The sequence below is a fragment of the Epithele typhae genome, assembly GCF_022376455.1.
Source record: "Epithele typhae strain CBS 203.58 chromosome Unknown BXZ73scaffold_148, whole genome shotgun sequence".
NCBI classification, from domain to species: Eukaryota; Fungi; Basidiomycota; class Agaricomycetes; order Polyporales; family Epitheliaceae; genus Epithele; species Epithele typhae.
The window spans coordinates 1-24,933 of record NW_025954339.1 but is presented as its reverse complement, the minus strand read 5'-3'; the positions used below and the strand labels follow the sequence as shown (position 1 = coordinate 24,933).

Here is a 24,933-nt window from a genome sequence, read left to right as displayed (position 1 = left end):
GTCATTGGTCGAACCTCAGCAAGGGTCATGCATCACGCGTGTGCACCTCGCACCCTTGCGCATCGTCCTGACACCCTTGTGCCGATGTTCCTGCATCTTCCTGTCGTCTATGTAAATACATATACTTATTTTGATAGAACACACTGCGTTATATCCGTGCGGATCTCACCTGTGTGCGGTTCAGTAAGCAAAACGGCTCCCTACACGGCTCATTCTTGAGCTGCAGATCTACCCGATTCGCGTTGTCCGTGGATTGCGGCTCTGTACACGGCTCGATCCGCGGTGTGAGGGTCCGGGTCATGAGACTCCGGGTCTTCCAGGGACTCTGACCCGTGCGGATCCAAATCAAGGTGTCTGTGAACCCGATGATCCGCGAATAAGACTCCGGGTCATCCGCGGGTAGATCCGCATGCAGCCTTAACTCATTTGCTCTCTACCTATGCTTACACCATTTGTAATCACTCCTTTTTCTGCATATACAAGTCATGTTTATACACTCAGTCTACCACTGAGTGAGGATTGCTTCTCTATGTCTGCAGTCAGCCTTGTCATACTCAGAATTGAGTGCAACTATGATCTGATTAGGTGCTTGAATCCCCCACCCCTTGCTATTGGCTACAGTGACTTTTCTCTAATTTCTCACTTGACTGGCTCCTAGCTCCATATAGAGTATTACTTTCCTGAGCCAGCTATCAGGGGACTTGCACTTTCTCACTCATCTGCAGCTTTTTGCAAAGGAACCTATTGATTCACAGAAATGCCTTGAAAGCTCAATGAACACTCCAGGTAGTGTACCTGATTATAATTAATAAGACTGCTGACATAAACCGCACCCGAAGGACATTCATACATACTGTGCATGTAAGCCTGATGCTTACAACATAGCTTACATACTACTTCCCATGCTTACGTACGCCCTCATATACCTCCGCGAACCGTATTGCCTGGTCTTCTCCATTCCCCCTTTCCTGACCACGCAATACAGGTACGCACCGGTCTCTCATGTATTCACCATTCTCCATTCCCCTTTCCTGACCACGCAATACAGACGCTGTTCCTGTTCTGTCTCAAGTGTCCTCTTACAGTGCACCTGGATGGTTCACATCCTCAACTGTAGTGACAAACACAATACATTATAGACTACAGTGAACAGCACACATGGTATCACACAGAGCACATGATTAACCTACGACTATCTGCAGAGTCAGTACCTGGCCTAGTCATTCTACAACAGATATTTCTACAATACTTCACGTGCACTCCATTGGCTGATCACGACACGACATCCGACGCGCGCGCTCACTCCATCTGGAATAGATCCTCATCGTCGCCCGTAGGGACCGGGCGGCTGAGCGGGCTCAACGAGCCCTGCAGGTGCGAGCCGCGGCCGCTGGGGATGCGCGTGCCCATGCCCGGCGGCGCCATGGTACCTGATAGACGGACAAGCATATGTGAGTGACGACGGAACGCGCGCGAGGTCAGACACGTACGGGACGCAGCGGCCGAATACGACCGGCGAGAAAACATGGTCTCCAGGCCACCCAAAGAGGTGCCGGTAGCACCGATGCCCGCCGCGGCCAAGGGCTGGGGCGAGCCGTTGTTGATCTGGTCGAGGAGGCTGCCGGCGGTGGGGGACATGCTCGCCCAGTCGCCCGAGGTGTTGTGCGCATGACCGAGCGTCTTGGTGCCGGGCGAGAAGCCGCCGCCGAGAGGCGTCCGGGATATGATGCTCGATGACGAGGGAGAGAGGATGACGGGCGGCGGGAGGGCATGGATGCGGGAGTAGCCCGCAGCTAGACCCTGCGGGAGACTCTGGCCAGGAGCGTGGGCCTGAAGGGCGCGGGTCGACGGAGAAAGCGCGCTGCGCTGCTCGCCGTGACTGGGCTCGTAGCCATCAGCACCAGGCCGACGGAGACCGGTGTGCTGGACGTAGGACTCGGGAGGATGGGCCCCAAAAGTGCTGGCGTGGGGAGGGGACATGGCGACGCCGTTGTAGTCGTGACCGTACGCGTTCGAGGATATGTGGGCTCCATTGCCGCCAGAATACATGGAAGACAGACCTGAAACCATGGCGGGGCGTGGGGTTTTGGCATTCATGTAGTGATGTAGACCGGGGAGGAAGGCAGCGGACGCGTTGGACGGGGAGAGCATGTCGTCGGCCGTGCGCGAGCCCAGGCCCGAGTTGGAGGTGAAGGAACTCGGCGTACCGTTGCCCAAGCCGCCCAAGTGACCACCGCCCAACGCGGACGCGTCGGGAGAACCGATAGGAACGGCGGCGCCGTCCGACCAAATAGACTTGATGTCCTGCAGAAGAGACGGCGCAGGGACGGAGCGCGAGTAGCGGTGATGAGCGTCAGAACCGGAACGCTGCGCGCTCGGGTCGCGCTCGATGCCGACGACGGTGGGACGTGTGGCGTTGGTGCGAGACATTCTGCGGGATCGCTCTTCGGGGGTGAGGAGATCGTTGAGAGAGCTGGGAAGGAACTCCTCGAGGTCTTCGTCTTCGACGACGACTTCTTCGACGCCTATTTTGCGCGAGGGCAGACGGTCGGAAGCCCAGTTGATGGCGCCGAGGGAGGCGGAGAGACCAGAGATGGACTTGAAGTCGGAAGGGCCATCATCATGACGGGAGACGGCGAACATGGTCTGGGTGCCGGGCGCGGAGAAAGGAGAGGTGGATATGGGGAGGCGCTGAGGAGAGGTGCCGGGCGAGAAGCCGTTTACGCGGGCGGGTCTGCTCGAGGAAGAAGCGGCGCGGGGAGGAGAGCCGATGGGACCGAAGTCTGCGGGGGTAGAGGCGTCGCTGATGCGACGGGGGGCGGTGGCAGCGTGGGTGGGGAGCGGGGCGGGAGAAGGGCGGTCAGACTCGGCTGGAGGGGCGGGGGCGGAAGAGAGCGTTTCAGGTTGCTGGTGAGCGTCCGAGGCAGGCTCGGGGGGAGGAGCGAAGGGCTTGGCGTAGGCGGGGGCGTTGGGGAGCTGGTTGGCGTCGTCGGGGAGGTCGAAGGAGACAAAGTCGGTGTCCTTGACGGGCGGGGCGGGGGCAGAGGGAGAGATGGTGGCCTTGAGCGGGACGGGGATGGGGGAGCGGGTGGTGGGGCGACGGAGCGGGTGGGGGCGGTCGAGCCGGAGAGGAGAGAGGGGCGGGACTGGGAGGCCGGGGGCGCGGGGTGGTGGGCTGGCTTGTGTGCCCTGGACTTGGAGTCCTTGGGGCCGGGGCTTGCGGCGAGCTGGGCGGCCTTCTTGTTCTTGCGGTCCATGGACATGGACTGGCCGGGGAGGATGTGGGCGAGGGCGCATTTGTGGGCGAACTTGCAGTTGCCCTTGACGAACCAGGCGCAGACCTCCTTGTGCTGGCCGGGCTCGAGGATGTTGTGGGAGAAGGGGCAGGAGGAGCCTGCGGTGCAGGAGCCGACCTTGAAAAATTTGCAGGGCACATGGGACAGGTCCTTGGCTGTGGGCGAGCGGTGAGCAGGGGCGGGCGGGCGAGCGCAGACGGCGTACTCTTCGAGGCCGACTTTTGCTTTCCGCCCTTTTCTCTCTCGCGATCTCCTCGTTCGCGCTCGGGGCCGTCTCGAGCCGGGGGGTCGGCGTCGTGCTCCCTGCGCTTGGGCTCGGCAGGCGGCATTTTGGGGATCGGGCGGGGGACGGGCAGAGGACGAAGGCGGGGCGGGGCGGGGAGAGGACCGGGCGGGGAGCACGGGCGGGGGGCGGAGGGGATCGAGGACGACGGCGAGTGCGAGGCTGAGGAGGGCGAGCTCGAGCGCCCGTCGCCGCCGCCCATGGCCAGGCCGGCGTCTGCACGCACGTGAGGCCGGGCCGGGAGCGCGCACGGGCGGCGGGGGTCGCAACGAGCGCGTCGGGGACCGTGCTTTCGTCCATCCCCGCCCATCCTCCCCCGCCCGCCGTCGCCCACGATGGACGACCGGATGTCCACCTTCGTCGTCGGCAGCAACTACCACGTCCTCGATCTCATCGGCGAAGGCGCATACGGTATCGTCTGGTCCGTCCTCGCCCTCCCCGCCCCGTCCCCCGCTCACCTCCCGCCCGCCGTCCAGCTCGGCCATGCACGTCCCCTCCCAGCGCAAGGTCGCGATCAAGCGCATCACGCCCTTCGACCACTCCATGTTCTGCCTCCGCACCCTCCGCGAGATCAAGCTCCTCCGCCACTTCCACCACGAGAACATCATCTCAATACTCGACATCCTCCGCCCGCCCTCGCTCGACGAGTTCAAGGAGGTCTATCTCGTCCAGGAGCTCATGGAAACAGACCTCCATCGCGTCATTCGCACCCAGCAGCTCTCCGATGACCACTGCCAATACTTTATCTACCAGGTTCGTTCTCCTCCCTCTCCGCCACTCCCCGCTCGCTCGCTCACCGCTCACGCTCCGCCTCAGACCCTGCGCGCCTCAAGGCGCTCCACTCCGCTGATGTCCTTCACCGGGACCTCAAGCCTTCCAACCTGCTGCTGAACGCCAACTGCGATCTCAAGGTCCGTCCTCTCTCCCCGCCCGTCCTCCCCGTCTGTCGCGTGACCGTCGGCGTGTTCTCCAGTTGTGCGACTTTGGTCTCGCCCGGTCTGCACGGCCCCCGCCCAATGTGGCGAATGACAGCAGCACGTTCATGACAGAATACGTCGCCACCCGGTCCGTCCTCTCCTCCTCCTCCTCCTCCTCCCGGGCCCGGACTGACAGACGGCGCTGGAGGTGGTACCGTGCGCCGGAGGTGATGCTCACCTTCAAAGAGTACACGCGCGCCATCGACATCTGGAGCGTCGGCTGCGTGCTCGCCGAGATGCTGAGCGGCAAGCCGCTCTTCCCGGGCAGAGACTGTACGTCCCGCCCCGAGCGGCTGATGGCCACGATCCAGAGTCGTTGACCGAGGGCGTCGCAGACCACCACCAGCTGTCGATCATCCTCGATATCCTCGGCACGCCCTCGCTCGACGACTTTTACGCGATCACCTCGCAGCGGTCAAGAGAATACATCCGCGCGCTGCCCTTCCGGAAAAAGAAGGCGTTCAGCTCCCTGTTCCCGACCGCGAACCCGCTGGTACGCGTCCGGGCGAGCTGTCGAGGCCCGACCGCTGACGACGTGCGTTTGCAGGCGATCGACCTGATGGACAAGTGCCTCACCTTCAGCCCGAAGCGGCGAATCGAGGTCGAGGACGCGCTCAAGCACCCGTACCTGGAGGTGAGCACCGTCGTCCGCAGCGCTGGGCCCGGGCTGACTGGGCGGGCAGGCGTACCACGATCCGTCGGACGAGCCGACGGCGGAGCCTCTGGACCCGAGCTTCTTCGACTTTGACAACGGTGACCCGCTCGGAAAGGAGCAGCTGAAAGGTGGGCGGACTGCGCTCTGGACGGCTCGGGCGGCGCTGACGACGGTGCAGTGCTCATCTACGAGGAAGTGCTTGGGCCGCGGCAGGGGTGAGGGATGGGCGGAGGCGTATACCCGGAAACGACCCGAGAAGGAGATGTATCCCAGCGGCGCCTTGCCGGCGACTGTACACGTAGCCAACATAAAGTATAATCACGCCCTGTGCGATGCATGATCGGCCGCAGAGCGGGCGGGCGAGGTGGGCCCGGTGGGGGCGGAGGCGATGGCCAGACACGGTCCCGCACGTGAAAGGTGCGGGGCAGCCTAGGCCAGCGCCCGTCCTCCTCTTCCCTCCCGCCGCTCCGAACTGCCCTCTCTCTCTCTATGCCCCCCGCCCCCCTCCGACGCCCCCCTGCTTCCCCTCGCCTCGCTAGCCATGTTCCGCATCTCCCCCAGCCTCTGGGAGCGCATCCACCACTTTGCCTCCTTCCCCCAGACCGGAGGTCCGCCCCCCGCCACGCTCCCCCGCTCCCCCGCTCACCCCGCACCCTCCAGTCTCCCTCCAGCAGATGGTCCTCTTCGGCCAGAACCCTAGCCAGGGCACCCTCCTCCGCGGCAGCCAGTTCCTCCTCGGTACGCACCCCCGCTTCTCGTCCCCACCCCCGCTCTCACCACCGCCCAGAGGAGCTCCCCGTCCGTCTCGCCCACCGGGTCAAGGAGCTCGACCAACTCCCCCACAGCCTGAGCGACGTGCCCTCGATCAAGAAGGTCAAGAACTGGTACGCTCAGTCGTTCGAGGTCCGTCTTCCCCACCCCTCCAGAGCCCCGTCCCCCGTCCTCACCCCCCCACCAGGAGCTCATCTCCTTCCCCCCTATCCGCCTCCCCCCGGACCTCCGTGCAGCCCTCATCGCGCCCCCCGCCGACTCCGTCGTCCTCCCAGAGTCCCACCCGAACCCGTCGCTCCAGTACCAGTACTACTCGGACGACTACGCCGACCCCTCCTCCTCCCTTGGCATCGTCTCCACCCCCAAGAACGGCTCCGGTCGCTCCGCCGGGAACAGCCAGAAGATGCGGATTCCCATGGAACGAAGGTGAGCTTGGCGACTCCCGCTCGCTTAGCCCCGCCACCGTCCCACTCACCACGCCCCGCCTCGCGCCCCGTCTGGGCAGATACTATGCCAACACGTCCCACGTCAAGGTCTGGCCGCCCGAGGTGCGCGAGTACAACCGCGCGTTCACCAACGCGCTCGAGGCCATCAAGAAGCGCCACGACCCGACGGTGACCACCGTCGCCCAGGGTGTGCTCGAGTGGAAGCGGAGCCAGAACGCGCGCAACATCAACCTCGACGTCCAGCACTGGCTCGACCGCTTCTACATGTCCCGCATCGGCATCCGCTTTCTCATCGGCCAGCGTGAGCACCCCGTCTTCTGTCCCCTTCCAGCCCCGCCGATCTCACCAGCTGACGCGCCCGGGACAGACATCGCGCTCAACACGCTCCAACCGCACCCAGACTATGTCGGCATCATCTGCACGAGCGCTGTGAGTCCTCCGTCCTGGCGACCCGCGCGCTGCCCAGTGCTCATCCCCTCGCGCGCGCGCCGGACAGAGCGTGCACGACATCGTCCACGAAGCGATTGAGAACGCGAGGTGAGCCGCCGCGGACGACGACGTCCTAGCACGTGCCCACGCGCGGATCCGCTGACCGCGCGCCGCCCAGATTCGTGTGCGAGGAGCACTACTCGATGTTCAAGGGCCCGCCGGTGCAGCTGATCTGCCCCAAAGACCTGCACTTCCCGTACGTGCCCGGGCACCTGTCGCACATCTGCTTCGAGCTCCTGAAGAACTCCCTCCGCGCCGTCGTCGAGCGGTACGGGCCCGAGCACGAGGGCGCGTTCCCGCCGATCAAGGTCATCGTCGTCGAGGGCAAGGAGGACATCACGATCAAGATCTCGGACGAGGGCGGGGGCATCGCCCGCTCCGCCGTGCCCCTCATCTGGACGTACATGTACACCACGATGGAGGGCCAGAACATCGACCAGGACTTTGACGCCTCCGACTTCAAGGCGCCGATGGCCGGCTTCGGCTACGGCCTGCCGCTGTCCAGACTGGTGAGTGCGGGGGTTTCGTGCGGGGGAGACGGTGCTGACCTCGCGCGTGACAGTACGCGCGGTACTTTGGCGGGGATCTCCGCCTGATTTCGATGGACGGCTTCGGGACGGACGTGTACATCCACCTCAACCGCCTCTCCAGCAACCGGGAGCCGTTGCCGTGAGACGAGCTTTCGACTGTACGATCACTTTTGCTGTTTTGCTCTCGCGCCCAATTGTACCATCCTCTTCATGAGATCTCGGGAGATAGAACAAGGGCTGTGCTATCGCCACGCTTGGCCGATGACCATCGCCCGTGTACCCCTCGTCGCTCCCAGTGGCTCCTGTTGAGTACTCGAGTTTCAGACCGACTGAAGGTGCAATGACGAGCGAGTTGGTTAATATACATCCTCCGCGCGTGTAAGGTGATCATACAATACATAACGAGCTAGTCCCTGGTGGATGATCATCGACTATCGATGAGGGCAACCGCACTCGCCGCGGATGGAGCGCAGAACAATACGTACGAATACAGTACAAGCCCGCCGCTGCGCGCCGGGCCAACTAAGATGTGTAGCACGAGAACCGAGACGACCGTGCCCTAATCTACGAAAAAAAACATGATTAAAATGGCGAGGGGCACCGACGGACTGTCCTCGCAGCACTACGCCCCACCCCCGCCCACTCCGCCGCCTGAGTCCTGCATGGACGCGTCCCACGACCGCTTCATCGGCAGCACCCATACCCATTCCCGCCCGCGTCTGCCACCGCCCGCCCCGTAGGGGTATGAACTCCACCCGTGCAGTGTAGAATCGGCCGCGGAGTGCTGCTGCATCCGCAGCGGCATCTGCCCAATAGGTGCTCGTACCCCGGGCCCTGCCCGCTCATCCCGTGCAGCACTGGCGGCGGGAGCTGGATGTGCGCCGGCCGCTGCGTCTGCACCGGCGTCTGCGGTTGCGAGCGCGACACGGTCGCCGGTGCCCTATCTGAGCGACAGGCGTAGGCGGGTCCCGCGATGACGGCGACGGCCCTGCGCCCGCGCTGTGCGGCATGCCCGACGTGTCGGGCACGAAGCGCACGTTGAGCGACGTCGACAGCGGCGGGGGCTTGCTCTGGCCAGCAGGCGACTGCTGCGCCTGCGGGAAGCTGATGGTCAGCCGCGGGCCCGCCGACCCTCGCCCGCCGTTTACACCGCCGAGCGCGGCCGAGGTCTGCTTGCGCCGGATTTTCTTGATGATGCTCGCCTCGAGCGCGGTGATCTCCTCGACGAGCCGCTGATTGCGGAACTTGAGCTGCTGCAGCTCGTACCGCCAGCTGCTGCCGCGCTCCAGGTCCGTCTCATCGTACACGCTCTGATCGTGTGCGTGGACAATGGCAGACCGCTGCGGGGGCGCGGCGCCGTCGTAGAGCTTGACCTGGCAGACGATCGGGGCCTGGACGCTCGGGCGGACGCCATGGGTCACCTGGGTGGCAGCCTCGGCGAGGGCTTGGGCGGGCGCAGAACAGTAGAGGACGACATGGACGGGGACGGTACCGCCCTCCTTGGTGTGCACGTCGCAGGCGAGGCCGGCGTATTCGCCGTTGCCGGCCACCACCTTCGTCATCTCAACGTCGATCGCGCGGCCGACCTCGTGTGCGGACGTCCCGCTCACGACGTCCGCGAGTCGCTTGCCGATCATCTCCGGCGCTCCCCACCCGAGCACGTCGCGAACGGCGGTGCCGACAGAGAGGAAGGTCGCCTGGGCGCTGAGGAGACCCCAGAATTCCCGTTCCGGTGTGCGCGCCGCTGGGTCCTCCGAGCCGTCGGCAGTGGACGAGGACGATGGTGGCTGGAGAGGGCGAGGGATGGGGGAGACCAGTCCGCCTGCGTTGGCAATGGGGCCCCATAGCAGATGCGGCATGCTCCGAGCTCGGCCGCTGAGAATGATAGCTTTGCGTCCTTTGCCCGGCTCGACATGAAGACGACCGCGGCATTCGATCCAGACGTATCCCCGGCCCTTGGCTTGTATGCGGAAGAGCAGGTCGACTGGACGAGGAGCGGCGGCGGAGGGCGTTCCGTCCGCAGCGGGGGCAGAGGGAGTCGTCGATGGTGGTGGGGCGCCAGAGGTGGCGGCGGCCACGCCGGGTACAGCCGAGGCCTCCTTGAGCTCGCGCATGAGAGGAACGGAGTCAGCTGGGTGGCAGAAATCGGCAAGAGAGCGGCCGACAAGCTCGTCGGGGTCGTAGCCGAGAACGTGACGGACGGCGGGTGCGACGTAGAGGAAGGCACCCTTGAGAGAGACGACGTGGAGGAAGTCAGGGGTGCGGTCGAGGAGGTAGATATGGAGGGGCTTGTTGCCGTCGAAAGGATCGAGAGCGACGGACACTGGGGGAGAGTTGGAGAGAGCGACAGCAGTGGAGGCGTGGGTGGAGGAGGAGAGGTGGAAGGAGGAGGTGAAAGCGGAATCGGCGAGAAGACTACGGAGGTCCTTGGACATGCCGCGCATTGACATGGAGGAGGTGCGCCAGTCACGAGAGGCGAGGGAGGCGGGGGCGACGGGCTTGTCGGAGTAGTTGACGACGTAGGTGCCGTCCTTGAGCTTGCTGAGGATGGACTTTGGCTGCTCTGTGAGGTCTACCTGGAAACCGACGTGGTAGACGATGTCGTCGGCTTCGTCAGGAGAGTTATGGACGCCTCCACGGAGGGGGATGACGGAGACCATGTTGATGAAGGCGGAGCGATCCTTGCGGTAGTTGATGATGCTGACCTGGCACTCCTTGTCTGCGATGATGTTCCTGCGCATGAGAGAGACGGCGTCGGGAGAAGTGTGGGCGCGTTCGTCGGCTCTCTGGAGCTGGCCGCCGGGAGACTGGAGGAAGCGGCAGTTGCGACCGATGACCTCGTGCTCGGCATAGCCGGTGAGCTTGAAGAAGGAGGGGGACGCGTAGACTGGGGAGAAAGATGAGGAGAAAGGAGAGAGGGAGAGAGCAAAGGAGACGGACCTATCGGGGCATCGAAGCGACGGGTGTCTGTGACGACAAAGGAGCAGGAAAGATCGACAGGACCGAGGCAGATCTTGGGAAACGGGCGGGTGACGACGCGGGCGAGGAGGGAGAGGAGATCAAAGCCGGAGGCCGAGTAGATGGGGAGGCCGAGGGCGGAGGGGACGGAGAGCGGTTGATGGGGTGCGAAATGGGAGACGGGGAGGGAGTGGGCTGCGTAGGACGAGGGTGGAGGGAAGGATGGATCGGAGGGAGGGGAGGAGGAGGACGTCGGTGGGTTGGGGAAGGCGGCATGGAAGGCGGCGGAGCTGAGGGCGGGGTGAGCTGAGGGCGGGAGAGAGAAGCGGGAGACTTGCAGGGAGGACGAGGGTTGGGGGTAGCCGTCGGGGGAAGAGAACCAGGCGAGGGAGGAGGAGGGGGGTAGAGCCCGGCAGGGAGGGCCTCTGCACCTCCGCCTGGGGGGACGGTGGGGGCGTTGAAGATGAGGTTGGGGAGCTGGAAGTGGACGTTGTTGGAGAAGGTGGCGGGGTCGAGGTCGTCGTCGCGGGCGCGGGACTGCTCGCGCTCGTTGGACTGGAGGTAGCGGGAGAAAGGCATGGCGGCGGGGGCGAGGGCGCGGACGGCGGAGGGACGGGCCTTGGCCGTATGTATCCCCGGCCATTCCCGGCCCTCCTCACACCGCCCGACATCCCCGCCGCCCCCGGGCCATCGTCGACCCACGCCAGACGCGTCCCACGTGACCCGCGCACCCCAGCGTCCGTGTTGTCCTCCTCGTCTTCAACCTCCGTGTCCTCCCCGCGCCGCACGCGTCCCCGCCTCCGCTGCCCCTCCCGCCTCTCGCCGCCTCTCGCCTCTCTGCTATGCCTGCGCGATGGAGACGCGCCTCCTCCCGAGTACGTCCTCCCTCATCCGAGCCATCCCTCTCTCCCAACCACCCTCTCCCATCCAGTCCGCGCCATGTATGTCATCAACTCTGCAGAGCCCTATCTCCTCGCCCTCTCTTCCACCAAGGCCTCTGTCTCCATCATTCCCCCCCACCTCGTCCCCCTTGCTGCCGATGACCACATCACCTACGGCAAGGTCTCCCTCCGTCCGTGTCTCGAGGCCATCTGCCAGTCCAGGTCCGTCCTTCTTTCACTCACCCCTTCTCTCCCTCACTCTCTCCTTCCACAGCCCCGAACTCGTCCCGAACGGCGTTCGCGACTACTCCGTCTACGCCATCGATCCCTTCGAGTCTCGTGAGTCCTCTCGACGCCGTCCAGACCTCGTTTCTCATCCATCCACAGGACGGAAAGGCGCGCCCTCCCACTCCCCCGGCGTAGCCGTTGGCTTTGGCTGGATGTCCGACGCCCTTCGCAGCCCACATCCTCCGACCGTCTTCGGCACCGTTTCCTCTGGTGGCATCTACGACGATGCCCTCGAGGTCATCTTCTCCATCCGAGAGGTCAGCCCTCTTTCCTGCTTTCTCGCCCCTCCCTTCCTCACCCTCCCTTTCCACCAGGGAAACCGTCTTCCCCTCCCCCCCGTCTATCCCGTCCCCGACAAGAGGGCTCCCAAGCGCGGTGCCAGCACCGGCGCCCTTTTCACCAACAACCCCCTTCAACGACATCGGTCTCCCTACCCACCCCCACCACACCCTCCTTCTGCTCCCCTTCCCGTCTCACACACATACCAACCCGAGCCGGTTGCCCCACCGGCCGCGGCCCCTGCCCCCGAGCCCGTCCCTCCGGCTGATACAGGAACACAGGCGGCCTTGTCCGCCCTTGTTCTTGCCCTCGCCAATCCCCAGCACACCCAGCAGATCATGTCCGCCCTCTCGTCCATCGACTCCTCGGCCGCGGCTTCTCCCAATCCTGAGCTTGTCCATCTCCTCGGTGCGATGCTCGCCTCGGCTGCAGCCGCCGTTCCGCCTCCGCCAAGTACAGCACCTGCACCTCAGCCCTCGTCTGTGCAACTCTCTGCACTCCAACATCCCGCTTCTCAGCCCCTTGCTCCTCAAACCCTTGCCTCCCCGCTCCCCGCCACTCAACCTCCACCCCCTCCGGTCCCCGCCCACGCTACGTCGATATCTTCCCTCCCGCTCTTCTCCGTCCCGCCACCACCTGCTTCCTCTCTTGTCCCCCCTACTCAAGATGTTCCACCTTCCACACCTCCGACGACAGACCACGCCCAAGACGAACCAGACGTCGTCGTCCTCGACAAGGAGAACGTCAACCCCACCGCCTTCCAGCGCAAGCCATCTGAGAAGGGCAAGGGCAAGGAGCCTGCGCGGTCGCCCCCGCGTGCAGCCCCACTGCGACACCATAACACCGCGCCCGTCTTGTACGCCCCTGCTCAGCCGGTCGTGCCCCCACTCCGGCCGCGCGCGAGCAGCTCGTCCCTCCGCAAGCGCACACTGAGTGAGATCATGGACGACCGCGACCGCGAAAACGACGTCTCGCGCAAACGGCCCACCGGCAGGAGGACGGTCATCACGGCCGCAGAGCTGTTCCAAATGCCCGGATTCCGCCGCTCGACGAAGCTCACCCCCGCGGCCTCGACATCCACGGCGAATGTCGCGTCGGACCCGGGATGGGAACACATGCCACCGTCGGCACCTCCGATGCCCCCGGTGCCAGCGAGCTCACCCCCGCGACCGCGTCGCAAGGCTTTTGTGCTCCCTAACTGGGCGCACACGAACACGACCTTTCTGCCGCGCACTGGGGATGGCAAGTACGTTTCATCGGATTTGTCTACGACTGAGACGCAGACCCGCAAGAAATCTGGGCAGAAGCGCGCACGCGAGAAGGACAAGTCTGTGCCCAAGCCGCGTAAGCGCGTCGCGACGTACAAGGACCCGTCGGAGAACATCGCCGAGCGGTCCTTCCACGGGCCTGTCGCCCTCACTCCCCCGCCTGCAGGGCCGACGTCGGCCCATCCCACCGCTGGCCCGCCACGCCCTGTCATCGCTTCGTCTCCTTCGGTCTTCGGCGTTCCTTTCGCGCCTTCGTCGTCGCACAACGTTCTCGCCAGATCTCAAGCGGTTGAGCCGCCCAGCACACCGCCCCGACGATCAAGAGGCAGCAATCCAACGACTCCGGAAGACGACGGGCTGGGCTCCCTCTTCACGCCCGACCACCCCTCGCTCCGGATGAGTGCACGGACCCCGCGTCGCTTGTACAACACGACCCCCGCCTCCCCACTCTCCCCCTCGCGCCCACCCCGCACCTGCGTGCCATCCCGTCCCAGACATCCAAGCAGCTCCCGGAGCGCCGGGTCCGTCCCCGACGCGCCCCCGCTGAGCACGAGCGTTGGCACTCGGACGGACCCGCCGTCGGACGACGACGACGACGACGACATGGACGTGCCGATGGACTCGATCCCGATCGCTAGCAGCGACAACGAGTTCGACGGGGCGTCCCCGTCGCCGCACCGGCGCGCGACGAGCCTCGCGCGGTCGTCGCCGCTGCCGCCCTCGAGCCCGATCCTGACGCCGTCGGACGCGGACTGGGACTCGGCACAGGAGACGGACTACGAGCTCCCGCCCGGGGACGAGATCGAGGTGGAGTCCACAATGCGTCTGGACGGGCTGCCCGCACCGGGGCCGCCAAGGGCGAGCTCGAACTCGGACGACGAGTTCCTCCTCCTCTTCTCGCAGGGCTCGGACCTGTTCGCTGACGGTGCGCCGGCTGTGTCCGCCTCCACGGACGGACAGGAGCTGTTGGACCCGGTGGCGTACTCGGAGTTCCTCGCGGCGTTCACGCAGACGCTCCCCGCGGCGTCCCAGCCGGCGGGCGAGGGGGAGTGCGCGACGACCACACCGACCGCAGGCGGCGCGGACGAGGAGTGTTGTTCGACATGGCGATGGGGCCGTTCGGGAACATGCTCGACGCCGACTTCCAGTCGGCGATGTTCGCCAACCCGGAGCTGTACGACGCCGGGTCGGGCGTGGGGCTTGGGGACGCGGAGGCGGACCTGTCGGAGTTCTGGGAGATGCTGCGGCCGGTGGTGGGGAACAGCGTGGTGCCGCTGCGCGTGGGGAGGCAAGCGAGGCGGCGGGGACGGGGGAGGGAGAGCAGTACGCGATCGACCCGCTCAAGGTCGCGGAGGGCGTGCAGGCGCTGCTGTCGGGGTGCGCGCTGTGAGAGGCGAGATGGGGACGTGGTGTGTATGCTCATGCGGATGGGACGAATAGATGCTTGCGCGCCTTGACGAACGAAAAGAGTAAGAATACAGGAGGGAACGAGGACGGAAGCCCGGGACGGACGGCGGCGAGACTGCGTCTATGAACGCACACGCCAACGACAAGAATATCCCACCGCTCGCTAGCAACACGGGCACTGTGGTCTGGCGCACGGTGAGCGTCTGGGACGAGCGCGAGCACGGCGACGACGGACGCACCCGCAACACTCGTCGCAGCACCGGTCGCAGCAAAGGCCGTCGCAGCACGAGCGACCGTACGGCCGGAGCGTGCGGTTGTGGTAGAGCGGCGGCGTGTGGTAGACCATCGCGGGCTGGGGCATCGGCTGGGAGTACTGGCGGTAGACGGGCACCATCCGCATCTCGGGCGCTGGCGAGGGCGATGGTCAGATGGGAGTCGGTCGGGCGGAAAGCGGATACGGACAATGGTCGTAGTAGCTGCCGGCGTGGCTGCCCGGGCTGTACATGGGGGAGACGGAGATGACGGGGGAAACGGGGCGGGGGTAGTAGACGTTCATCGGGCGCCTGGGGCCGGCGTAGTACATGGCGGAGAGGGGATCGGCGACGGACGGAGGGGGCAGAGGAGAGGGAAGGGGAGGCGGGGGGAGAGGGAAGTTATGAGGCGTCGGGATTGATCGTCGGTGCCCAGTGTGGAGGACGAGCTGGGGACGAGAAGCAGGAAATGAAAAGCACGTTGCAGCGTGGTAAACGTCGAGGCCGTACCTCCGACGCCCCGCACCGAGAGCACACGGAACGGATGGATGTATACGTAGGATCGGTACACAGCATGCACAATTCGGATGTAAACCGAGATGAGCCTGGCGGACGTCGTGTGCATCGTATATCCGTGTCGAGGACGGGCTGAGGCGAACGGAGACCACTTGGGAGGCGTCGCCGCACTCGGTCAGAACCACAGCGAGAACGGGCGCACTTGTGTTCGCTCGTCGTGTTCGCGTCCCCGCGCGCGTTAGGTGATCCACTTGCCATCATGGCTGACCGTAACGTTGAGCATGTAGTCCTTGCAAGTACTTGAGCGTCGAGGTTCGCAGTGTCTGATGCGGACGACCGGCCGGGCTCGGGCTCGGGGAAGCATGGGTCGAGGACGAGAGGTGCGCCCGTCCCCACGAGCACCCCGCCGTCGTGCAGCAAGCTTGAGTGGAGCGATGTCGGTGGCCCAAGGATGCGCTCTTGACTGGATGCGAGCGTTGGTCGAACCGGCTGAAGCAGATGATCTCGCTCTGCCACCGCCGTCGCGGATGCGCGGAGGGCGGGCTGAGCGAGGCGGGATGTCGATGACGCGATGGCGGGAGTCAGAGCGAGGCGCGGCGAGGACCGGCGCCTGCGTTACTCAGCTCGCCCAACGTTTGTCATCTCCCTCCTCCGCTCAAAAGGACCACCGCTCGGTCCCTCCCACCACCCCCGCCCCCCAACGCCTCTGGTGAGTGCCTCCCGCCGTCCATCCACCTCCCCCTCTCCTTCTCTGCTCTTTTCACCCGTGGATTGCGGCTGGGCCGGGGTGGATGGCGCCCGCTCCTTGTGGATGACGCTCCGAGTGCTCATCCCGCCTTCAGATCCCTCAAGATGGGTCGCCGTCCCGCCCGCTGCTACCGCTACTGCAAGAACAAGCCCTACCCCAAGTCCCGCTACAACCGCGGTGTCCCCGACTCGAAGGTGCGTTCCACGACCTCACCTTGCCCCCTCCTCGCCCACGCCCCCTCCCCAGATCCGTATCTTCGATCTCGGCCGCAAGCGTGCCTCGGTCGACGAGTTCCCCTTCTGCTGCCATCTCGTCTCGGACGAGTACGAGCAGCTTTCTAGCGAAGCTCTCGAAGCCGCCCGTATCTGCGCCAACAAGTATGTCACCAAGACCTCTGGCAAGGACTCCTTCCACCTGAGGGTCCGCGTCCACCCCTTCCACGTCCTCCGCATCAACAAGATGCTTTCCTGCGCTGGTGCCGATCGGTACGTCCCTCTTTTTTCCTGCCCAGCGTCCCTTTCTTGACGCCCAGGTCCCCTCCAGTCTTCAGACCGGCATGCGTGGTGCGTGGGGCAAGCCCTACGGCACCGTCGCCCGCGTCGACATCGGCCAGATCATCCTCTCGGTCCGCACCAAGGACTCGAACCAGGCCGTCGTCCAGGAGGCCCTCCGCCGCGCCCGCTACAAGTTCCCCGGCCGCCAGAAGATCATCATCTCCCGCAAGTGGGGCTTCACCAACGTCAACCGCGAGGACTACCTCAAGCTCAAGGAGGACAAGCGGGTGCTCCAGTGCGTACCCTTATTGTCGTCTCCCTCCACACCCTCATATCGTCGGACAGGGACGGTGCCTACGTGCAGTACATTCGCCCCCGGGGCAACCTCGAAGCCAACCTCCGCGCCCAGCTCCGTGCATGAGTTGTATGATGTATGTTACCCCGTCGTTGATCAGCATAATCCGATCGTGTTGGTCCTGTATCTCGTCCGGGAGTGTGTCTGCTAGTGTGGAGTGATTCTTGCCTCATATTCACTACATCATCCGTATTCTGTGGATGATGGTTAGGGGAAACGGGGCATATATTGATTCTCGTCAAGATCTTTATACTTCGACCTGGTCTGTTGGTGTCCAGATTCGGCTGTTCTATCGACGTGTACATCTCTGTCCTCGCTCTCTTTGTATCGGTAGTAGAGCGCAATCGATATACTTTTGTACATCTACTTGGTCTGCGCGTGCTGTCGTCGTGCCCGAGCTGAGCGTGGAATGAAAGTAGAGAGGTGTTCAGCCAAGGCGGGCCTTCTTGCGGGGGTGCGTCCCGCCGCTGAGACTGGCGAAGCTGGCGGCGCTGGCGGCCTTGGCGGAGTGCTGTGAGTGGGAGTGGGAGAGGGAGAGCTGCTGGGAGAGGTGGGCCTGGGTGGGCTGCATCTGGGACACCTGGGCGGTGGGCAGCTGGGAGCCGGGGGCGGGGACGGGGACCATCGAGGGCGCGTCGTCGTGGCTGATGCGCCGGTGGGGCGGGATCTGGTGCGCGGGCAGGGACTCGAACGCGCTGGAGGGGAGGGGGAGCGGTGAGTGGGACGGCGGGGACGAGACGGGGAGGACGGACTTGGGGGTGGGACGGGGCTCGTCGAGGAACCACCTGTGCTGGAGGGCGTCGGCCGCGGTGAGCCGTTTGTCGGGGTCGTAGGCGAAGAGGTGGGCGAGGAGGTCCGCGCCATGGGAGCGGATCCGCGACTGGCACCACTCCGTGAGGCGGTTGTTGTAGCTGGCGCTGCGGGGTGAGCGACGGAGTGGGAGGGAGGACGGTGCTCACTGGTCGAGACGGCGCATGTTGTGGTACTCGGGCAGGTCCTTCACCTTCGGCCAGTCGCGCTCTGCGGGGGGTGAGCGCGGAGGGGGAGAGGAGGAGGAGGGCTGGTACCGGAGGGGGTGCCCAGGATCTCAAAGATCTTGAGGAGCTGGTCCTTCTGGAACGGGACGTTCTTCTTCGAGTCCAGCTTGGCCTCCTCCCCCTTGAAGATCGGGCGGAGGCTGGCGAGCTCGGCGAGGACGCAGGCGACGGCCCAGATGTCGACGGACTTGTTGTAGTGCTTCGCGCCGAGGAGGAGCTCGGGGGCGCGGTACCAGATCGTGACCACCACCTTGTCGCCCGCGAACAGCGGCTGGAGGGGCTGGTGGGTGAGACGGGCGAGGCCGAGGTCGCCAATCTTGACGACGCCAGAGCGGGTGATGAGGATGTTGGCCGGCTTGAGGTCGCGGTGGATGATGTGCGCCTCGTGCAGGTAGAGGAGCCCGTTGAGGAGCTGGTAGGTGAGCGAGCGCAGGACGGGCGAGGTGATGGACGAGCGCAGGGTCTGGGTGTGGTGGTGGATGAGTTGCTGCGGGGCGGGTGAGCGGGAGAGGAGGGGGCGGGGGCGGGGGCGTACGAGGAAGTCGTGCTCCGCGTACTCGAACACCATGTAGATCGACTTGTCCTCGAGGATGACCTCCTTGAGGGCGACCACATTCTCGTGCGAGATCTCGCGGTTGAGCTGGACGCGGTGAGCGGCGGGCGGCGGGCGGAGGCGGGCACGTACCGCAATCTCGCGCACCGCGCTCTGGCTGATGCCGGTGTAGGTCACCACGTCGCCCTCCTTGTCCGGCTTGAACTTCTTGATGCGTGGACGCGGCCGTCGGCGGCCTTGCTCTGCGCCTTGTAGACCCGGCCGTACGTGCCCGAGGAGATGAAGCCGAGGATGAGGTACTTGTCCGTCACCCGCCGCCGCTCCCCGTCCCGCTTCGCGCGGTAGACCCGCATCGGGTCCGTCACCAGCACGTTCCGCTCGTCGACCATCGCGCGCGGGGCAGAGGCTGCACGCAGGCAGAGGCAGCACGCGCCCCCGCCCCCACCAGGCCCAGCGCACGCACCCGCCTCGGGCGCTCCACGTCTCTCCTCCGCCCACCGTCCACGCCGCGCACGATGACGGCCGCCTCGCAGGACAGCTTCATGTTCACCGTCGGCAAGCTCGGTCAGTCCCCGCCCCGCCCCGCCCCGCCCCCGCCCCCGCTGACGCCGTCCGCCCCAGATGCCGGGATGGCGGTACGTGCCCTCCTCTCCCTACCCGCCCTCCTCACCCCCGCCCCAGATCCTGCTCGGTGAGCGCGCCCACCTCATCGAATTCCCGTCCCTGCTCCTCCCCCCGGGCGTCACCACCGGCTCCATCGTCAACATCGCCGTCCAGCGCAATACGACCGAGGAGAAGAAGCGCGAGAACGACTTCTGGGACCTCCAGCACCACATCCTCGACGCCTTTGGCACCCACACCCCCCAACACCCCAAGCTCGAGGTGCGTCTCCCCGCTGCCCCTCTCCCCCTCCCCCTCCCTCAGCCCCCTCCAGCTCCGGAATGTCACCCAAACCTCCGTCACCCTCGAGTGGCCCCGTCTCCAGCTCGCGACCGCCAAGCTCCGCTCCCTCGACCTCTACCGTGACCGCCAGCGCGTCGCCGCCATCCCGTCCCCGACGACCAACACCTCCACGAAGGTGTCCGGCCTCCAGCTCGACACCGAGTACACCTTCCAGCTCGTCCTCCGCACCACTGCCGGCCTCTGCCCCTCCAACCAGCTCACCGTCCGCACCCACACCATGACTGACACCTCCGGCATTTCCGTCTGCTTCGGCACCGTCGAGGACGAGCTCATGCTCGAGAACGCCAAAGTCGCCCTCCGCGAGATGGGGCCAAATGGAGCGACAAGATCCAGATCGACACCACCCACTTCGTCTGCACCACCCCCGCCGCGACCCCCACCGGCGCGAACGTGACCAACAGCATCGCGACCGGCCCTGGCGTCGAATACCAGAAGGCGCTCCAGCTCAGCATCCCTGTCGTCCAACCTCAGTGGATTCTCGCCTGTCACGCCGACAAGAAGTGAGTGCCTTTCCTCCCTTCCCTCCCGCTCACATCGTTCAACCACCCGCAGGATGATGCCCATCCGCCCCTTCTACCTCGGCGAGCACCCATCCTCTCCTTCCCACTTCCGTCCCCAGTCCATGTCCCAGGCCACCCTTCCTTCTCCCTCTCAACGGAGCAGCACCTCTTCCCCGACCCAACAGAAGGCCGCGAATCGCCAGTCCATGCCTCCCCAGCGCGTCACCACCGCCACGCCTCCCGCCACTTGCCCATCAAGCCTGTCGAACGCGCCGCCCCCGGTATCCCGAGGAACCAGAGACGGGCGAGGACGAGGACGAGGACCAACCGGGCCGGACGCGCAAAGGTACGATGAGCAAGAACTTCAAGTTCCCTCCCGCAAGCCCTTCTCAACCACCGCCGCCGGTGCCTTCCATTCCAGACATCCCTCCCACCATCTCCGTCACCGACGTCGACGACGCGCCACAAGCCCCGTCGGCCGACGCTCCGCAGACGCCCCCAAAAGTCGAGAGCGGCCACGCTCCGCAGGACTTGGACAGCGACCTGACTCCGGTCGCCGTCGTGACGCCGTCGAGCGTCCAAGTCCCTCCTCCCCCTCCGGTCGACAAAGAGCGTCCGCTCGCCAATGGCAACGACCTCGACGACGACGTCGGAGAGACGGAAGAGATTTCCCTCAACTGACGCGCGTTTCCTGTCTCGGAGCCTGTTAACTTGTCGACTGTCCCTTGGGTTGCAGGTGCCGAATATGCAATTCGATTTTCTCCCCGATGTGCTGCTACATGACCGCTCAACATAAAACAACTCCATCATTCGGGCCCGTGTCGGACGCCTTTTCGGGCTCGTTCTCCACGCTTGTGCGCTCGGCGGCGAACTCTCTCGCCAGCTGCTCCCACGCCAGCGATCTGTCTACGTTCTTGAGCGGGAAGATGCGACACAGCGCGAGGTACACCGAGCCCGCACCCGCCGCACTGATGTACCACCCGAGCTCGTCGCACCGGGCTGCCCCGAGGGGCACGGGGACGCCGAATGTGCCGACGAAGCCCACGAAAGGGATCATCACCCCGCACGCGTACGCCGCGGTCGCGTTGAGGTTGAGCCCGTGCACGTACATGTACCGCGCCCCAGGGGTGGACGAGTACGCGTCGGCGATGTGGACGTTGCCCCTCCGGACGATCCAGTAGTCCGTGATCATGATCGCCGCCGTGGGGCCCATGAAGATCCCGTAGCCGTTGAGGAAGGCGAGGAAGCCCTGGGCCGACGCGAGGATCTTCCAGGGTACGAGCGCGAGGGAGACGAGGCAGCAGAACCACATCCCCCGGGTGAGGTTGACGTAGGACGGGAAGAGAGCGGTGGCATCGCTGGCGAACGGAGCAGGTCCACCAGAATCGCCCGAAGTTGAAGAGCGCGGACGAGAAGGCCAAGAGGAAGACGCCGAACCGCGCGGGGCCGGTCCAGGAGTGGTCCAGGATGGCGTCGTAAACGTCTCACTGGTTCCAGAGGGTGACACCCCGCGCGCGTTGCAAGCACGAGGTGCCGAAGATGCCGACCATGCCTCCCTGCGAATTGACGTTGAGTAGAATGCCCGAGACACGTTCAGGACACTGACCAACGCGGCGGGGAAGGGGACGAAGAGAATGTGCGTCCACATCGTTCCCGAGGGATCTGTCGCGTAGCGCGCAAAGTCGGGCATGTTGGCGATGAACGTGGACTGTTGAAGAGGAGTGGTTAGAACCAGAGCAGCGCCACCACGTGGGGTACACACCCATTTTCCCATCGCGGAGGTGATGGAGCCCACAATAAGCCAGGCGAGCGCAGGACCGGTGGGCCGCGTGTCCTGATCGATCAACCTCTCGTCCGAAGCGAGACGAGCGCGGCTCTGGACGAGACAGTAGACGAGAAGGCCAAACACAGATGGAGGGAGAGTGATCGCTTTGAGAGTGTAGAGCCAACGAAGGCGGTTGGGGCGGAAAGAACAGAAGGGAAACTCGATGAGCCAGAAGAGCAAGAACCCGATGAATCGCTGGAGGGTGGTGCCGACAGAGGGAGGAAACCGGGGGCCGATGGTCTCCCATCGGTGCCCGAAGAGGCAGCGGAGCATGGTGGACACATAGGCGCCTCCTTGAAAGTCTGGAAAATCGGCGTGAAAGGTAGGCACGGACTTTCGAGGGAGAGTACTCACTGAGCACGGATACCCAGAGCATAGCGGCCGCTCCGCGAGCAATGACGGGCCAGTAGTGACCGTACATACCGAAGGAAGTTCAGAGAAGGAGAGGATAGCCGACGTGATAGTTCGCAGCGGCCCGGGAGTTGAAGGCCATGGCGAGACCGGAGACGGAGGCTGCGATCCATACGACGATAGTTGCCTGCCACCACGAGAGGCCTGCACCGACGATGCTGGATCCTAGCGTCCTTCGGATGCCAGAGGTGAGAATGGGCAGGAGCGAGAGGAGAGCAGGGGACATACCAGTTGCCGAAGCCCATGCCAAACCAGAAGAGGCAGAAGTTATGGGCCCGCCAATTGACCGTCGGAGGCGGGGACGGCGCGAGGTCTTCGTTCGTCCAGGAGTGCGCGCGGCGGGCGTTGCCGTGGGTGCGGACGTAGGCGCAAAACGCGTCGCGAGAGCGCAGGGCGCGGCTAAGTCGGTGCGCCCACTCGCGGACGGGCTTGAGGGAAGGCATGTTTGAGCGGGAGAGGGCGAAGGGGGACGCACGGGCGAAATATAGGACAGACGATTGGTGCCGCGGAGAAGAGCGATAAGTCTGCGCACGGGGTTGGCGGTGCGGGCCGGGGGCGAGCGTCGGGAGGCGGGTGAAGAGCAGGTTCTGCGAGAGCACGAAACGCCGCCAAGCCGTCGCCCCGCTGCTGGAATGAATGGACGACGCCCACCTCGCTCCGGCCCACAGGTTCACCCGCGCAAGGCGAGTGTCGGGCGGGAGTCGAGCTGCAGAAAGAGCGGCGGCGGGGACAGGATTGAGCAGCGACAATGAGTTCTCGCCAGACACGCTCCTCTCGTGCCGCCTCGCAAGCTGACTCCCAAGTTCACCTGCGACATCCCAGTGGACACGGAGTCCAAGAAGGCGTTCAAGGCATCCAAGAAGGTGCCCCGCCGCCCGCGCCCAGACCAGGGCTCCAAGCGCCGCAAGCCTGGCAGCGCACGCAAGCCTTGCAACGCACGCCACGGCCCCGCGCATGCCGCGGCGTACGAAGCAGGACGCCCGCCAGCCGCTCATCTACCTGGAAACAGACGAGGAGGAAGAGGGGTACGCCCACTTCGCTGATGATCTAGTCGAGGCATTCGACGAGATCAAGTGACGGAGACCGTCAGCCAGGGGAGTTCTGAGTTCGCTGTCCCTCGACTTACTTTAGTCGCACGTTGACTTCCATCCTAATGCACAAGTTTATCAGTGCGTGAGTCCTTCAGTTGACACTCACCATCCGTCACGCCCATCGCTCAGCCTTCGTTTCGCGCGAGGAGTGATTAGAGTTCATGTTAAACTAGCTGGTATCGACCACGATTCGGTTGCGGGTGCATACAACGATAGCGCGAGCATTCAAAGCAAACCTAAGAAGAGCAGCGCACTGCAAACAGTCCCTCCTCCGCTATCTCGACACTCAGACCACCGCGTCCACGACATACAGCACCTGCTGCGGCCGCACGAACAGCCCCCGCGACTCGGACGTCGACATGTCCGACACCGCGGGCGACACGCTCCTCAGCCTCTTCGACCGCTCGATGCTCAGCTGGTCGCCCTCGCGCTTGCCCAGGCTGCTCTTGCTCGAACTCCCCGCCCACTCGTTCCTCCGCCGCCGCCCAATCGTGTCCCCGTAGTCGTCCCACTCCGACGACGAGCCGATGTCGAAGTACCGGACGCCGCCCCAGGTGCCGTCGTGCCACTGTCGGCCGTCGAGCTTGTCCCCCGGCCACGCGTCGTTCATTGGTACCTCCACCCCGACCCACGGCCCGACCTCGCCCTCGACCTCACCGATGTACCGCGCAAGCGCGCGGAAGCGGGTCCGCTTCGATGAGATGATGCACGGGATGCCGATCTCGAGCGTGTCGCCCCGCGGCACCTTTGCTGCCGCGCCCTCGCGGATTGTGTCCGTGGAGCCCTTGCGTTTCAGCGAGTCCCGCACGGTCGAGACGCTGCTCGTAGAGACCACGCTCTCCTGCTTCTCGTGCGAGATGGCCGGGCGGGCGGACTTGCCCTTAGCAGTCCCGCCAGCTTCGCCGGTCGCCGACTCGGGGCCCTTTCCGTTCGCTTTCGTTTCCCCAGCGGGCTTCGGCAAGGGAGGGGTGGGTGTTGTGGACTTCGCAGCCGACTTGCGCGTCGCGTTCGTAGTCGTGGACTTGACTGATGAGACCGACGTCGACGATGCAGTTCGCTTCGCGACCGGTGTCGACCGTACTGAATCCACGGGCTTGTCCTTGAGAGAGGGTGCGGTCCGCGATGCAACCGACGGGGGACGCTTGGGGCTGCGAGAAGCAGAAGGGCCAGGAGCCCGCGAGCTGGCCGTCGACAGAGTGGACGCCGCGGAGGTCTTCCTTACGCGTCCTACGCTACTCGGAGTGAGCTCGGACGGCGCAGTCTCAAACGCAGTAGTATTTTCGCTTGTGGTCGACACGGTGGAAGTGGCACGCGAGGGAGCGCGGGAAGGGGTTCGGGATGGCGCGCGAGTCGAGCCCGATGGAGTGCGGAGGCCAGAGGGACCGGCGGCAGGACCTTTCCGGATCGTAGAGGTCGTGGAACGAGTGGATTTGACGGAGGCGGCCACAGATTTCGGGCGCGGATACCTCTCGGGTGTCGTCGATGAAGCTACAGACGCCGTACTCTTCCGGATACTGGCAGTGGACATACTGTCCTTGGTAGCGTCCCCGGGCTAGGAGAGAGAGGTGATCGTGCCCTATTGGTGTCGGTGATACTTGAGCGCGAAAGCGCAGGGGTAAGCTTTGAGTCCGGGCGAAGGCTGGTGGGTGAAGGCGGCACGC

General features: G+C 64.9%; 11 protein-coding genes across 11 annotated transcripts; 5 read left to right on the top strand and 6 right to left on the bottom strand.

Annotated features, from left to right (window-relative positions):
* Nucleotides 1-1,299: 1,299 nt before the first annotated feature.
* BXZ73DRAFT_108225 (uncharacterized protein) lies at nucleotides 1,300-3,625 on the bottom strand (the record flags this gene model as incomplete). The annotated part of the gene is made up of 4 exons (XM_048017102.1): nucleotides 1,300-1,430; nucleotides 1,491-3,060; nucleotides 3,102-3,451; nucleotides 3,502-3,625. The coding sequence occupies 4 exons, from the start codon at nucleotides 3,623-3,625 to the stop codon at nucleotides 1,300-1,302; spliced, it is 2,175 nt and encodes a 724-aa protein (XP_047871282.1).
* Nucleotides 3,626-3,914: 289 nt separating this feature from the next.
* Nucleotides 3,915-5,430, top strand: BXZ73DRAFT_57327 (mitogen activated protein kinase-like protein; the record flags this gene model as incomplete). The annotated part of the gene is made up of 9 exons (XM_048021564.1): nucleotides 3,915-4,000; nucleotides 4,056-4,336; nucleotides 4,396-4,490; nucleotides 4,553-4,644; nucleotides 4,705-4,829; nucleotides 4,892-5,049; nucleotides 5,104-5,190; nucleotides 5,240-5,339; nucleotides 5,390-5,430. 9 exons carry the CDS (start codon nucleotides 3,915-3,917, stop codon nucleotides 5,428-5,430), a joined length of 1,065 nt encoding a protein of 354 aa, XP_047871281.1.
* Nucleotides 5,431-5,752: 322 nt separating this feature from the next.
* Nucleotides 5,753-7,590, top strand: BXZ73DRAFT_57315 (alpha-ketoacid dehydrogenase kinase; the record flags this gene model as incomplete). Its single annotated transcript, XM_048021561.1, has 9 exons — nucleotides 5,753-5,819; nucleotides 5,872-5,949; nucleotides 5,999-6,114; nucleotides 6,170-6,408; nucleotides 6,488-6,729; nucleotides 6,796-6,857; nucleotides 6,925-6,965; nucleotides 7,036-7,426; nucleotides 7,480-7,590. The coding sequence occupies 9 exons, from the start codon at nucleotides 5,753-5,755 to the stop codon at nucleotides 7,588-7,590; spliced, it is 1,347 nt and encodes a 448-aa protein (XP_047871280.1).
* Nucleotides 7,591-8,069: 479 nt separating this feature from the next.
* Nucleotides 8,070-10,984, bottom strand: BXZ73DRAFT_93480 (uncharacterized protein; the record flags this gene model as incomplete). Its single annotated transcript, XM_048026669.1, has 4 exons — nucleotides 8,070-8,341; nucleotides 8,373-10,334; nucleotides 10,388-10,600; nucleotides 10,786-10,984. 4 exons carry the CDS (start codon nucleotides 10,982-10,984, stop codon nucleotides 8,070-8,072), a joined length of 2,646 nt encoding a protein of 881 aa, XP_047871279.1.
* A 274-nt stretch (nucleotides 10,985-11,258) lies between these two features.
* BXZ73DRAFT_108221 (uncharacterized protein) lies at nucleotides 11,259-14,511 on the top strand (the record flags this gene model as incomplete). The annotated part of the gene is made up of 7 exons (XM_048017101.1): nucleotides 11,259-11,280; nucleotides 11,337-11,508; nucleotides 11,561-11,625; nucleotides 11,674-11,831; nucleotides 11,889-14,170; nucleotides 14,197-14,389; nucleotides 14,446-14,511. 7 exons carry the CDS (start codon nucleotides 11,259-11,261, stop codon nucleotides 14,509-14,511), a joined length of 2,958 nt encoding a protein of 985 aa, XP_047871278.1.
* A 29-nt stretch (nucleotides 14,512-14,540) lies between these two features.
* On the bottom strand, nucleotides 14,541-15,111 carry BXZ73DRAFT_108220 (uncharacterized protein; the record flags this gene model as incomplete). The annotated part of the gene is made up of 3 exons (XM_048017100.1): nucleotides 14,541-14,706; nucleotides 14,768-14,936; nucleotides 14,991-15,111. The coding sequence occupies 3 exons, from the start codon at nucleotides 15,109-15,111 to the stop codon at nucleotides 14,541-14,543; spliced, it is 456 nt and encodes a 151-aa protein (XP_047871277.1).
* Nucleotides 15,112-16,147: 1,036 nt separating this feature from the next.
* On the top strand, nucleotides 16,148-16,958 carry BXZ73DRAFT_93479 (60S ribosomal protein L10; the record flags this gene model as incomplete). The annotated part of the gene is made up of 4 exons (XM_048026668.1): nucleotides 16,148-16,237; nucleotides 16,290-16,528; nucleotides 16,587-16,832; nucleotides 16,883-16,958. The coding sequence occupies 4 exons, from the start codon at nucleotides 16,148-16,150 to the stop codon at nucleotides 16,956-16,958; spliced, it is 651 nt and encodes a 216-aa protein (XP_047871276.1).
* Nucleotides 16,959-17,319: 361 nt separating this feature from the next.
* BXZ73DRAFT_93477 (kinase-like protein) lies at nucleotides 17,320-18,871 on the bottom strand (the record flags this gene model as incomplete). The annotated part of the gene is made up of 7 exons (XM_048026667.1): nucleotides 17,320-17,587; nucleotides 17,645-17,803; nucleotides 17,852-17,912; nucleotides 17,960-18,416; nucleotides 18,465-18,569; nucleotides 18,615-18,680; nucleotides 18,704-18,871. 7 exons carry the CDS (start codon nucleotides 18,869-18,871, stop codon nucleotides 17,320-17,322), a joined length of 1,284 nt encoding a protein of 427 aa, XP_047871275.1.
* A 126-nt stretch (nucleotides 18,872-18,997) lies between these two features.
* On the top strand, nucleotides 18,998-20,626 carry BXZ73DRAFT_108217 (uncharacterized protein; the record flags this gene model as incomplete). The annotated part of the gene is made up of 7 exons (XM_048017099.1): nucleotides 18,998-19,046; nucleotides 19,104-19,117; nucleotides 19,164-19,364; nucleotides 19,417-19,734; nucleotides 19,779-19,945; nucleotides 19,998-20,166; nucleotides 20,237-20,626. The coding sequence occupies 7 exons, from the start codon at nucleotides 18,998-19,000 to the stop codon at nucleotides 20,624-20,626; spliced, it is 1,308 nt and encodes a 435-aa protein (XP_047871274.1).
* Nucleotides 20,627-20,732: 106 nt separating this feature from the next.
* Nucleotides 20,733-22,624, bottom strand: BXZ73DRAFT_93475 (permease for cytosine/purines, uracil, thiamine, allantoin-domain-containing protein; the record flags this gene model as incomplete). Its single annotated transcript, XM_048026666.1, has 7 exons — nucleotides 20,733-21,303; nucleotides 21,326-21,428; nucleotides 21,453-21,501; nucleotides 21,552-21,653; nucleotides 21,708-22,103; nucleotides 22,228-22,354; nucleotides 22,410-22,624. 7 exons carry the CDS (start codon nucleotides 22,622-22,624, stop codon nucleotides 20,733-20,735), a joined length of 1,563 nt encoding a protein of 520 aa, XP_047871273.1.
* A 934-nt stretch (nucleotides 22,625-23,558) lies between these two features.
* Nucleotides 23,559-24,800, bottom strand: BXZ73DRAFT_108214 (uncharacterized protein; the record flags this gene model as incomplete). Its single annotated transcript, XM_048017098.1, has 1 exon — nucleotides 23,559-24,800. One exon carries the CDS (start codon nucleotides 24,798-24,800, stop codon nucleotides 23,559-23,561), a length of 1,242 nt encoding a protein of 413 aa, XP_047871272.1.
* Nucleotides 24,801-24,933: the final 133 nt, after the last annotated feature.